We start from the raw sequence: 13,634 nt of genomic DNA, 5'->3' as shown, positions 1-13,634 counted from the left end.
CCTCATGATGCTGTCATGAAACAGGATGAGACACACACGACAGGAAGTGCCACCTCCGAGGGAAGGGGGCTTTCGGGGGAAGGCTCACACTGCATTCTGTGATGTAGGTAGCAAGGTCCTGCTCCAGGAGGGATCTCTGAGTCTCAGAGGCCTTCAGCTCCACCTCCTTCTGACTAAGCACAGCCTCCACCTCTGACACTCTCCGATGTAACCGGGTCATTTCCTGCTCCATCTGAAATAGACACAGCAACATGTTAAAAAAGGCCCGTGGCGGGTTCGTTAGGAGTAATCGCGTCTCAAGCCACCTCCGAAACCACCTGGTGGTCCCGGCTGGCACTAACTCGCCAAAAGGTTGGGCTGGAAATACCATGGTTTCTTCGCCTGGGAGCACACCGGTCTTCGCAAGGACAGTCACCAATGCTAAGCCACTCCTCTCATGCAAGGCTGGGTTCACACTCGATCACTTCTCTAACCCAGTAAGCGAGGAGGCCACAATCACCATTTTTTTCACCTGTTTGTTTTTTGGGTTGGGTTTTTTTTTTGCAGATGTCAGTTTAATTTTATCCCAAATCCATCTTGATCCCCCCCATCTCCTTGCAAAGATCTAGAGGACAAATCCAGGACAGGGCAAGGAGATATGGACTCGTCTGCACTCTTGGGAGTCCCAGGCAAGAAGTGACTCTTACGAGCTTCCAGAGAACTGCCTCTGGGCAGGAACAGTGAGCGTTAAGAGACGATGAGCATAATCAACACAGTGGCTGCAGTTACATAGGCAGGAGTTTCTAAGGACTAGGAAGAGAGACTTCGCATCACTCAAAGCAGATGGGATGCATCTCGGCCACAGGTGAGGACCCGCGCCACCTGCCGGAAGACGCAGACATCTGGGTGGGTCATGCTGAGGAACGGGCCGCTTTATATCCAGGGCCTCCTCTGGTTAAGATTTAAAGGATTTACGGCAGCGTCAAGGCCCGAATTCATCTCCCTCTGAGCTGCCGGAGGCGCGACTTCGGCCCGGGAAGGATCAGGTGGCTCGGTGCCAGCGGCGGCCCCGGGCAGGTCCCTCGGCATATATTGACGGGAGGATCCTGCAGCAAGGAGGGAGGCCGGCTGTGGAAATAAATACCTTGTGACACTTGTCCTGGGAGTCTTGCAGCTCTTTGCTTTTGATAAGAAGTTTCTTTTCCATGGAGCTAGTCTTGGCAGGGGAGTCCAGATTTGACACAACAGACCTGGATGGAAGAAAACCAATGTCAAGGTGAAGGGTGGGGATGGGCCAAAAATAATAATAAAAACTTTTAAAAATGAAACTACAGCTGAATTTGGGATTAGCAGATGCAAACTATTATGTACAGAGTGGAAAAACAATAAGGTCTTACTGTAAAGCACAAAGAACAGGATATATTCAATATCCTGTAATAAACTATGATGGAAAAGAATATGTATATAGATGTATGTATGTATCACTGAGTTACTTTGCTGTACTGCAGAGATTAACACAAACTGTAAATCAACAACACTTCAATAAAATAAATGTTAAAAGGAAAGAAACTATAGTAGAGACCAAGACCTGCCAGCATCCTTGGCCATCAAAAGAGCTGGCTCAAGCAGCTTCTAATGGTATCATGACCACGAGGCAGAGAGATAGATGGGACCAAGAACACTGGAAGCAGGAGGATCCAAGTGTAAATTTAGTTACCACTGACCTGAGGCAATAATTTGGCCTCCCTGAGCCTCCGTTCCCATTTCTAGGAGGTAGAATGATAATAAAAGGACCTACCATGACAGGAGAGAATGAGCATCAAACACAGCATTGTGCCTGCACGGCTTCATTTACTCTTTCATTCAACGGGTATGTACTGTGCACCTACTCTGTTCCAGAAACCTTTCCAGGCACTGGAACAGCAGCAGTCAAGACAGACACAGTCCTTGCCCTCCCGGAGCTGACACTCATGGAGGGCATGCAGAGTACATCAGGCAGACACATGAACTAAAAAGGTTAATAGATGATGCCAGAGAATGAAACTGGGTGACGTGCTATGACAGAGGAAATGGATCAGGGGCCTGTTTCTCTGAGCAGTGACGTCTCAGCTGACACTTGAAGAATGAGAAAGTGCTGGCCTTCCAAAGCTCTGGAGGGAAACAAGCTCCAGGGAACAAGGATAACGGATGCACAGGTCCTGACACAGGATTGAGTTAACACAGCAAGTGGCCACTGTTTTCAGTTAACTATACTGACCAAACTGTTGCCTATTCCATCCCTAAGCTTATAATTTTTTTAAAGATGGAAGCACAGGAAGGGAGGAGATGGGATGACAGAAATAGGGTCAGAGTCAGCAACAGACTAGAAGATGCTACATCATTGGCTGTGAAGACAGAGGAAGGAGCCATGAGCCAAGGAAACTGGACAGCCTCTAGAAGTTGGGAAAAGCAAGGAAACTGATTCTTTCCTATAGGATATCCAAACAGTGTAGCCTCGTAAACCCTGCTTCTAGTCCAGTAAAACCCATCTTGGACTTCTGACCTCCAAAAATATAAGGTAATACGTTTGCATTGCTGTGAGCCTCTAAATCTGTGGTCACTTGTTACAGGAGCCATAGGCAGCTCATACACTTACTGAGTGCTGACTCGATGTGCATAGTTCTGTCCTAAAGCAAGGCATGTTTCAACTCTTTAGTCTCCCCAGCAACTGTATAAGACAATTTATTATCCTCATTTTATAGATGAGGAAACTGAGCTTAAGTAACCTGCCACATGAGCAGGGAACCTAAGTAATCTGCCAGCTAATAAACTGTTTCTGTTGGTCCCAGTAGAGAACTGGGGTAGAGACTGAGGATGCATCAAATGTATCTCTCAGGATTTTATCACAAAAATAATGTAGTGTGGCCTCCTGAGAACAGACTACAAAGATGCTCTCCACAAGGACACACTTTCCCACAGACATACACAGAATTCACACACCCTGCCTCATACCTAAAAGCAGTCAATTTTTGTGGGTGGAGATGACAGTTCTTATTAGGGGAAGTTTCCCTCAGTGGTCAGCACCCTGGGCACAAATGCTGAGGCTGGTGAAGTGCCGGGCCAGAGCAGTAGCCAACAGAGGTTCTTATGTTCTGAGGGATGTATGGCAGTGCCCACCACTGCTCTGTTGTCCCATCTATGTCGCCTTGTAACAGGGTTGCAGGAGCTGGTTGTCAGTGAGCACTGGTATCTTACCAGCAGGTCAAAGTTCTGCTTTCCAGTGCCCCACACCCTACTTCCCTAAGTAAAAGAGGTCAGTTCCCTGCAGCAATTCAGCAGCTCTCTCTCCCTGCAGCTCCTGGCCGGACAAGGGCTGGCATGATGGTGCTGGCTCACTAAACCTCAATGACAGCTCCCAGTACACACTCTGGGGCAGCCAAGTGAGTTGACACCCAGAGTCAGGCATCACTGTTCAAAATCTGACTTTGTAACTCACTCACCATGTGAGCTCTCTGAACCTCAGTTTCCTCATCTGAATAATGGGAATAATTCTCAACCTAATTCCAAGAGTTCTCATGAGGCTTAAGTGAGATAACTCATAGGAGGTCCTTATCACTGTGCCTGGCATCTCATGGGGGTTCAATAAATGTCAACCATTCTACTATCATTGTGGTTTTATCATTACTACCCCTGCAACGGCATGAAATGCATATGCCTCATAGGCCTAAAACCCTTGCTTGAAACAGTAAAACTCAGGAGGCTGAATTTGCCCCATGCTATCATCCACATTAGAACAAATGTTGATTATTCACACAAATGGGCAATGGGAACTGAAATCCAGAAATAAATTTTTTTTTAATCTCACTTTGGGCTAAAAATTTTAACCAAGTTCTGCTCCTCTAACTGGCCTATTTTCTACCTAAATTCAGTCAAAACACATACAAACACAAATTTACTTTTTTTTAAAATCTGAGATGAAATGGGTGGCTTGAAGGTATGGCCTTGAGTTCACTTTGCTATTTCTTCCTGATGTTATTCTGGTGGGTGGTTTGGAAAAGAAGACCCAGACCACCAAAGGAGGAAAGGATGATCCACAGACAGGGCTCTTCTTAGTCCATCAGTCATCAGGAGTCACACACATGTCACTAAGTCACCTGCACTGACATCAGTCAGGGATGACGAGAGAGGTCACAGCTCTCTAGACCTGAGCACTGAACCAGCACCCTTGAAGAAAAACAATAGTGTGGGTGTACGATGATAGGAGGGGAGGTGGCTCTCAAGACTCGATGACAAGTGGAGGGCAGGCTCCAGAGGAGTATAAAGTGCACCCCTGTGGGTACAAAGTTCATTGCTATTCACCCAAAAAACAAGTGTTTCTAGGTCACTTGCTAATGGGGCCCAGAATCAGGGAGATGCTCAGGCCCTCCCTCTGCCAGCAACCACAGGAGATGACACACCAGCCTCTCCCCATCACCCAAGGTCCGACTCCCTCATTCTGCTAATTTGATGCTTGACAAATGTTCACTATTTAACCATTCTAAGTACAGCAATTAAGACTCTTCAGAATAAAGGTGCTAAAAGAAATCTTTTTTTTTTTTAGAATAAAAATTACATTAAAAAAAAAAAGGTATGGTAAGTCCACTGTGACTCAACTCAGCTTGTAGCAACAATCTCATAAACAGTCATGGGGTTGGAGGATGAGGCTGGGGGTTGAGGACAGAAGGGGGAACAGTCACTGCAGCTTTCTAGAATACCCCTGGTCTTTAGCTCGGCTATACATTAGAATCACCTGAAGAGCTTTTTAAAAATCACTGATGTCAGGCCATCCCTGGTGGTCCAATGGCTAAGACTCTGGGCTCCCAAACCAGGTTCGATCCCTGGTTAAGGAACTAGATACCACATGCCACAACTAAGACCCAGAGCAACCCAATAAATGAATAAAATTATTGATGTCAGGCAGTAAAAACACTTTGTGTGACACTACAGTGGTGGATACATGTTATTATGTGTGTGCGTGCTCAGTTGTGACTGATTCTTTATGACCCCATGGACTGTAGCCCACCAGCCTACTCTGTCCATTGGGTTTCCGAGGCAAGAATACTGGAGTGGGTTGCCATTTCCTCCTCCAGGGGATCTTCCCGACCCATAGAACGTACACCACCAAGAGTGAACCCTAAGGTACACAGGGACTCTGGCTGATAATGACATCTCATTGTAGGTTCATTCTGGTGGGGGATGTTGATAATGGGGAGGCTGTGCATATGTGGGGGTAGGGGGCGAATGGGAAACCTCTGTACCTCTTGTTAATATTGCTATGAACCTAAAAGTGTTCTTAAAAAAAAAAAAAAAAAAAGATATCCAGGGCCCAACTAGAGTAATTAAATCAGAGACAGAGAGACTGGGAGTGGGGCCCAGGCAACACCATTTTTATTAAGCTCCCGGGTGAGTCTAATGCACAGACAGGCATGAGAACCATGGTGCTAATTAGAAAAAGTGTCTGTGATTTAAGGTCCAGGTATTCAAAGCTCACAGCTTGGCCACCCTCAGTATTTGGTTCCGGGTGACACTTTGGGCAGGCAATTTATTAATGGTGCATTTTGGTCATTCTTTGAGTAGAAACACAGTTTTGAAGTTAATCATGGTGAGCAATGAGTTTCAAGAAAATGTATAGATTTCAGACAATGATTAAAGACCATTCTTATCCCCTCATTCTTAATAAGTCAATATACCATTCCCATGAATTCCTAAGAAGGAACTATATTAGAGAGAGTATGGCTTAACATATTTGCATTCTATTTATTTTTCCTGTAGACACTTAAGGCAATTAAATGACAGGTGTTAATGGTAAGTAAGCTCTCAATATGTATTTCTTTCTCTGCTGGTTTAAAATCATCCTGAAAAGTATCATTTCATAAAAGGCAGTAATATTTAAAGAACTGATGCTACTCTTGCTTTAAGAGAAGGAAAGTACAAAAAGTCCTGTAGTTGGCTGTAACTCTAAAGTTATGAGAGATGCAGACAGAATTGCTGTAAAGAAATTATGTATTTCTGTTGACCATGAAATGGGACATGATCTACCTGCTAACTTAAGAATTGCCAGAATTCTCCTCTGTTCTCAAAATTCTCAAACTTCAACAGACACAGGCATGCCTTGTTTTCTTGTGTGTTTTTTTTTTTGCTTGATTAAACTTCACAGATACTGAGATTTTTTACAAAGAGAAAGTCTGTGGCAACCCTACGTTAAGCAAGTTTATTGGCATTTTTCCAAGAGCATTTGCTCATTTCCTGTCTCTGTCACATTTTGGTAACTCTCACCGTTTTCAAACATTTTCACTATATTATTTTGTTTGTTATAGTGGTCTATGATCAAGGATGTTTGATGTTACAATTGTAACTTGTTTGGGTCACCACAAATCATACCCATATAAGACAGTGAACTTAATAAATGTGTGCGTTCTGACTGCTCCCCCTACTGGCCTTTCCCAGTCTCTCTTCCTCTCCTGCTGCTGCTGCTGCTAAGTCGCTTCAGTCGTGTCCGACTCTGTGCGACCCCATAGACGGCAGCCCACCTGGCTCTGCTGTCCCTGGGATTCTCCAGGCAAGAACACTGGAGTGGGTTGCCATTTCCTCCTCCAATGCATGAAAGTGAAAAGTGAAAGTGAAGGCGTTCAGTCGTGTCTGACTCTTCATGACCCCATGGACTGCAGCCTACCAGGCTCCTCCATCCATGGGATTTTCCAGGCAAGAGTACTAGGGTGGGGTGCCATTGTCCCTCTCCTAGGGCCTCCCTATTCCCTGAGTCACAATACTAAAATCAGGCCAATGAATAACCCTACAAGGGCCTCTAAGTGGTCAAGTGAGAGGAAGCATCACAGCTCTCTCACTTGAAGATGCAGACATAAAGAAGACTTTTGGACACAGTCGGGGAAGGAGAGAGTGGGATGACTGACAGAATAGCATTGAAACATATACATTCAGTTCAGTTCAGTCACTCAGTCGTGTCCAACTCTTTGCAAACCCATGAACTGCAGCACACCAGGCCTCCCTGTCCATCACCAACTCCCGGAGTTCACTCAAACTCATGTCCATCGAGTCAGTGATGCCATCCAGCCATCTCATCCTCTGTAGTCCCCTTCTCCTCCTGCCCTCAATCCCTCCCAGCATCACAGTCTTTTCCAATGAGTCAACATATACATTACCATATGTAAAACTAATAGCCAGTGGGAATTTGCTATATGACATGGGGATCCCAAAGTCAGTGCTGTGACAACCTAGAGGGGTGGGATGGGGAAGGAGGTGGGAGGTAGGTTCAAGAGGGAGGGGACATATGTATACCTACAGCAGAATCATGTTGATGTATGGCAGAAACCATCACAATATTGTAAAGCAATTATTCCTCCAATTGAAAAAAATTTTTAAGCTAGAAATGATTAAGCTCCATGAGAAAGGCATGTTAAAAGCCGAGACTGGCTGAAAGCTAAGCTTCTTAAACAGTTAGCCAAGTTGTAAATGCAAAGGAAAAGTTCTTGAAGGAAATTAAAAGTGCTCCTTCAGTGAACACATGAATAATAAGAAAGCAAAATAGCCTTCTTGCTGATGTGAAGAAAGTTTTAACAGTCCAGATAAATTAAACCAGCCACAGCACTCTCTTAATTAAGTCCAAGCCTAATCCAGAGCAAGGCCCTCTCTTCAATTCTGTGAAGCTAAGAGAGGTGAGGAAGCTGCAGATGAAAAGTCTAAAGCTAAGAGAGGTTGTCATGACACATGTCGTGTCTCCATAACAAAATTACAAGGTGAAGCCACAAGGGCTGATGTAGAAGTTGCAGCAAGTTATCCAGAAGATTAAGCTAAAATAATTAACTTAAAATAATAACCAACAACAGATTTTCAATGTAGACAAGCAGTCTTATACTGGAAGAAAATACCATCAAGGACTTTCATAGCTAGAGAGGAGAAGTCAATGCCTGGCTCCAAAGTATGGGCCGGCTCTCTTGTTAGGGTTTAAAGTAGCTGCTGACTTGAAGCCAATGCTCATTTCTCATTCCAAAAATCCCAGAGCCTTTAAGAATCATGCTGAATCTACTCTTTGCTGATACTATATATAAAATAGATAACTAACTAGAATATACTGTATAGCTCAGGGAACTCTACTCAAAGCTCTGTGGTGACCTAAATGGGAAGGAAATCCAAAAAAGAGGGGATATATGTATACCTAGAGCTGATTCACTTTGCTGTACAGCAAAAAGTAACATAACATTGTGAAGCAGCTACACTCCAATAAAAATTTTAAAAATTAAAAAATAAATCTACTCTGCCTGTGCTCTCTAGAGCAACAAAGCTGGAATGACAGCACATCTGTTTACACATGGTTTTAGATAGTGATTCCATATCTATTCCATAGATTCTGATGGGTCTGGGCAAAGTGAATTGAAAATCTTCTGGAAAGGATTCACCATTCTATTAATAGATGCCATTAAGAACATTTGTGATTCATGGGAAGAAATCAAAATATCAACATGAGCAATCAGTTTCATGAGCCGATTCCAATCCTCATGAATGACATTGAGAGGTTCAAGACTCTAGCGGAGGAAATAACTGCAGATGTGATGGAGACAGCAAGAGACCTAGAAGTAGAGACTGTAGAGGTGTCTGAATTGCTGGAATCTCACAATAAAACTTTAACAGATAGGAGTAGCTTCTTATGGATGAGCAAAGAAAGTGACTTCTTGAGGTGGAATCTACTCCTGGTGAAGATGCTGTGAAGACTGTTGAAATGACAACACAGGATTTAGAATATTACATAAAGTTAGTTGAAAAAGCAGCAGCAGGGTTTCAGAGGATTAACTCCAAGTTTGGAAGAACTTCTACCATGGGTAAAATGCTATCAAATAGCACTGCATGCTACACAGAAATCATTTGTGAAAGGAAGAGTCAATCACTGTAGCAAACTTCACTGTCATCTTATTTTTAAAAACTGCCACAGCTACCCCAGCCTTCAGCAAACATGACCCTGATCAGTCAAGCCATTAGCATGGAGGCAAGACCCTGCACCAGCAAGAAGGTTATGACCCACAGAAGGTTTACACAATGGTTAGCATTTTTTAGTAATAAAGTATTTTTTAACTAAGGGATGTAGACTGTTTAGACATAATGCTATTGCACACTTAAAAGACTATGGTATACCGTAACATAACTTTTTATATGCATTGGGAAACCAAAAAATTTGTGTGACCTGTTTTATTGCAATATTCACCTTACTGCAGGTAATACTGCCATATCTCCAAGGTATGCCTGTATTTTCTGACCACATTATACAAGTGTAAAATAGAAAGGATATATATATACACACATATCCCTTATATATATATAAGGGAGAATAGAAAAGCCCTGTGATCCCATGGGAAGTATGTGCAGACCAGTGGTTCTCAACTGGGCAATTTTGCCTCCAACAGGACACGTGCTAATGTCTGGAGACTTTCTGATTTTCATGACTAGGGATGGAAGTGCTATTAACATCAAGTGGGTAGAGGCCAGAGATGCTGCTCAACCATTCTACAACACACATGACAACTCCCCACAAAAAGAATTATCTGGCCCAACATGTCAACAGTGCCAAGCTGCAAAACTCTTCTGTGAAGGCTATCCAGTTAAGAAGTCACAATTCCTGTCCTCAAAGAAGTAGGCGTGTAGGAGAGAAAATTAATGCCACCACCTTTGTCATCAATAATAATGCCCACTTACTGAGCCCTACATCAGGCACTGTGTTTGGTTCTTTATGGGTGACCGAACTGGATCCTCCCAACAATCCTCTACTGCTGCTGCTAAGTCGCTTCAGTTGTGTCCGACTCTGTGCGACCCCGCAGATGGCAGCCCACAAGGCTCCAGCATCCCTGGGATTCTTCAGGCAAGAACACTGGAGTGGGTTGCCATTTCCTTCTCCAATGCATGAAAGTGAAAAGTGAAAGTGAAGTCACTCAGTAAGTGTCCAACTCTTCGTGACCCCATGGACTACAGCCTACCAAGTTCCTCCGTCCGTGGGATTTTCCAGGCAAGAGTACTGGAGTGGGTTGCCATTGTCTTCTCCAACAATCCTCTAAGGAGGGTATTATTAGTATCCTGTGGCACTGAGGCCAAGGAACAGCTAACCCTGTGGCCTCTACATTCTCCTACTAACCACATTCTGATGATAGGAGTGCAGGTGAATGTCAGAAGAGCTGGGTGTTGGTTCAAAATTGGGTTCTACAAGTCATGGGAATCTCAACTCTGCTACTTGTTGGCTGGATGGCCTTGGCAAACTGAAGAAAACTGCCACAGAGACCCAGAGGAATGAAGTCAAAGAAGACAGGGAAATGGACCATGCAAAGGAAGGTAACTTCTACCCATGACTAGCTTCATGCAATGCTGGGAGGGTGACTCCAAGCCCAGGACAGCTTAGGAACCCAAGAACATCCATATGCCAGGGCAGTCCACAGCCACCTCCCAGAAAGGGTTCATTTCATGTACAAGAGCAACTCTTCCTCCATCATTTGGTGGCTCGGGGGTTGGGGGTGGGGGAGTGAGGGTGGGGTAATTAAACAGGAAACAGTACAGACTTTAGAGGCCCAGGTTGGTTCATGCTCTAGGCTCGATGCTAATAAAAGAACATGCATCCTGCCCACACATTGCTTGCCTACTCCTCCTGGCCACATCTCTGATACACAGCCAGTTGTCCCCATGGAGAGAAAAGGCACTTCTGAGCAGAGGGTGCATGCAGCCACCCACCCACACACAGCAGTGCTGTCTCTTCTAGCACGAAGCCAAGTTTGGGTTTTCCTTTTTTTTTCCAGATTCTATTTTCTAGAAAAATTTACTCTGAAATCAACATCTCTTCCCAATATACACATCTGCTTTATAATTATAGAGACCCAAAGAGTATTAATAGAGGCAGTGGTGTATGACACAGAGGGGAGGTTGGGCTTGGTCATTATTGCTGCAGCAGAGAGAATATTTTCTTAAGATGTGTTTGATGTGACCTAAAAATTGCTTTTACATGTAACCTCAACATTTAAGGAAAATGGCAAAATGCAGTTTTCTCGATGTCTGTGAATAACTCCCATAACACAAAAAAATACATTCTTTTTCTTAATAAACTATCAAAAGAAAACTTCATATCAAAAAATACAATCTGTACTTCTAACCTAAAAAGAAGTGTATGTGTTGAGTTCTCTCTAATCACTACAGTAATAATTAAGATCATGTTTAAACACCAAGCCATCCATTTATTTCGTTGGGAAGATGACCTCAAGTCTACAAGACATGCCTCCAAATCACAGATCACAAATCACAGATATCCTCGAGATAACCAAGAATGGATAGTGGAGGCTAAAACGAGGGAATCAAAATTAGCTCAGCCATGGGCTCTACCTTCACTGTGGCCAAAGGCACTAAAAATACATGTGAGCGCAAGATGCAATATGGTGCAAAAAATAAAACACTCATCAGCATTCTGTTCCAAAAATGTATTGGCTTTTAAGATTGAGCATTCTGAAATTTATGAACTAACTTTATAAGCTCATTTTAAAATACACACTGGTGTCCAACATGAACACTTAGAAATACAACATTCCCTGCCTCAACCCAATCCATCCATGGATTCAGTTACCCATGGTCGACTATGGCCCAAAAATATTAAGCGGAAAATTCTAGAAATAAACAATTTATAAACTTTCAACTGAGCACTGAGATGAGCAGTGCTCTGTCCCACCCAGGATGTGATTCATCCCTTTATTCAGTCAATCCATGCTATATACGCTACCCGCTAGCTGACTCGGCTATGGGATCAACTGCCGAAACATCACAGTGCTTGTGTACAAGTAAACCTTATTATACTTAGTAATGGCACCAAAGCCCAAGAGTAGTGATGGGGCAATTCTGATATTCTCTTACTGTGCCTAATTTATAAAGTAAACTTTATCATAGGTATGTATGTATATACAGGGGGAAAAGTATATAGATAGGGTTCAGTACTATATGCTGTTTCAAGCACCCACTGGGGGTCTTGGAATGTATTCTCAGCAGGTAAGCGGGAACTACTACCCCCAAAATACCACTCTCCTAAACAGCTGCTTCTGAATCTAGCTACCTTTGGGGCTTGCCAAACCCCCTTGCCAACCCCTACACACACCCCATACACACACACACACATACACAGAGCAGTGGTCTCCAGTTGAATTACAGCATATGCTTTGGAATCATTTATTAAAATTTGTGTCATTAATAAAAGCATAGTTACATGATTTCTAATATGGTCCCCATCTCTAAGCCAGTGCCTAGCTCTGCAGGTTAATTTCACTGGCATGCTACCACCTCCTGCCTGGATGGCTGCAGTAATCTAACTCTTCTCCCAGAAGCCAACTCTGCTCATCTTCCTATCCACCAAATAATGATCAGAGGGACCCTCTGCACAATGAGAACCAGATCCTCCACATACCGACTCAAAGTCCTGCAAAGGTTTCCTGCTCATCACAAATACAGCAAGATCCCAAACCAAAGACCCTGCCTATCTCTTCTCAGACCACATGTCCCATGTATGGTGAAGCTCTGGCTACTCCAGCAAGCTTGGTGTTCACTGGACACCCACAAGCTTGTCCCGGCCTCGGGGACAAAAGTGCTGGTTCCTAGCCATTCCCCACCCAGGTTCAGATTTCTTCACAGCACTTCCCACCATCCGAAAACTTTCTTATCCATGAGCTTACTTATCCTCTCTCTGTCTCCCTGCACAGAATGTTAGCTTTGTGAAGGCAGGGACCTTATCTGTCTTGCTCAGCCATGCCACAGGCTTAGAACTATTTGCTGAATGAACAAATAAACAAATGAATGAATGATGTGTCAAGCAATTCTGTGCCCTGGGTGGTCTCAGTTTAAAGGTCTCAGTGGGACAAAGAAACCCAAAATAAGAAGTGCATCAAATCAACGCTGGCTTGGGAAAGCTCTGTGGTCCTTGCATGGGAGGTGCTCAGCATTGGTTCTGGGACAACAACGTCATAAGGATACATGCTCTGCCCCATCCAGGGGACGCTCTAGCACAGTGTGGGAGCGGGAGTGAGTGACCCCCAGGCTGAGCACAGTGCACGTCCATCTCCCCCAGCACCAAGTTCCAGACCCTAAGGGAAGTAGGTCCTATCAGGAGCCTGGGGTGTGTTTTACAAAGGGTACAGGTTTAACTAATACATCACGGGCTCCATTCTGAGTAAAAACTTGGATGGAGATATCAGGACATCTGTCAGGCACGCCTATGGAGCCTGATTGTCTCAATGGGCAGAAACCAGCAAGGTGTCTTCATAAAGAGAAGCGAGGAAGAGAAGAGAATCCAAAGCACCCATGGGCCCATCTTCACCCCTAACTAACAACAGCAAACATGAAATGACCACTCACTGTGCTCCTGGCACCAACACTGTACGCTCTGAGTGACCCCACAACAAACCCAGCACACAGGCAACAATAACCCCCACTTTCTACAGAAGGAAGAACTGAAGCTAAGAGGTTAAATGCCTTGTTCACACAGCTAGTGGGGCGGGGGGAGAGGGTAGAGTCTATATCCACCTGATCCCAAAGCATAGACTTGCAACAAGTGTGCAACGGTCCGTCCTACAAAACAAAGAATGCTAGCCTTCCCTGCTGGCTCAGTAGTAAAGAAT

The 13,634-nt window shown here is 44.1% G+C and overlaps 1 protein-coding gene across 10 annotated transcripts in view; it reads right to left on the bottom strand.

Annotated features, from left to right (window-relative positions):
• The window catches only part of CIT (citron rho-interacting serine/threonine kinase), a 173,913-nt gene that overhangs the window by 82,302 nt on the left and 77,977 nt on the right, over nt 1-13,634 (bottom strand). For 9 of the 10 annotated variants that reach the window (XM_027956519.2, XM_027956521.2, XM_027956520.2 and 6 more), the window contains 2 exons: nt 1,124-1,229; nt 89-232 (listed from right to left, as the gene is read on the bottom strand). In XM_027956519.2, the coding sequence (XP_027812320.1) occupies nt 89-232; nt 1,124-1,229 (250 nt within the window). Of the gene's footprint in view, nt 1-88; nt 233-367; nt 1,011-1,123; nt 1,230-13,634 lie in introns of those variants that run through there. The other variant, XM_027956523.3, reaches the window with a different exon arrangement.

This window comes from Ovis aries, chromosome 17, assembly GCF_016772045.2.
Source record: "Ovis aries strain OAR_USU_Benz2616 breed Rambouillet chromosome 17, ARS-UI_Ramb_v3.0, whole genome shotgun sequence".
Taxonomy (NCBI): domain Eukaryota; kingdom Metazoa; phylum Chordata; class Mammalia; order Artiodactyla; family Bovidae; genus Ovis; species Ovis aries.
The sequence above is the reverse complement of the archived record's forward strand: the minus strand, read 5'-3'. Positions and strand labels throughout refer to the sequence as shown.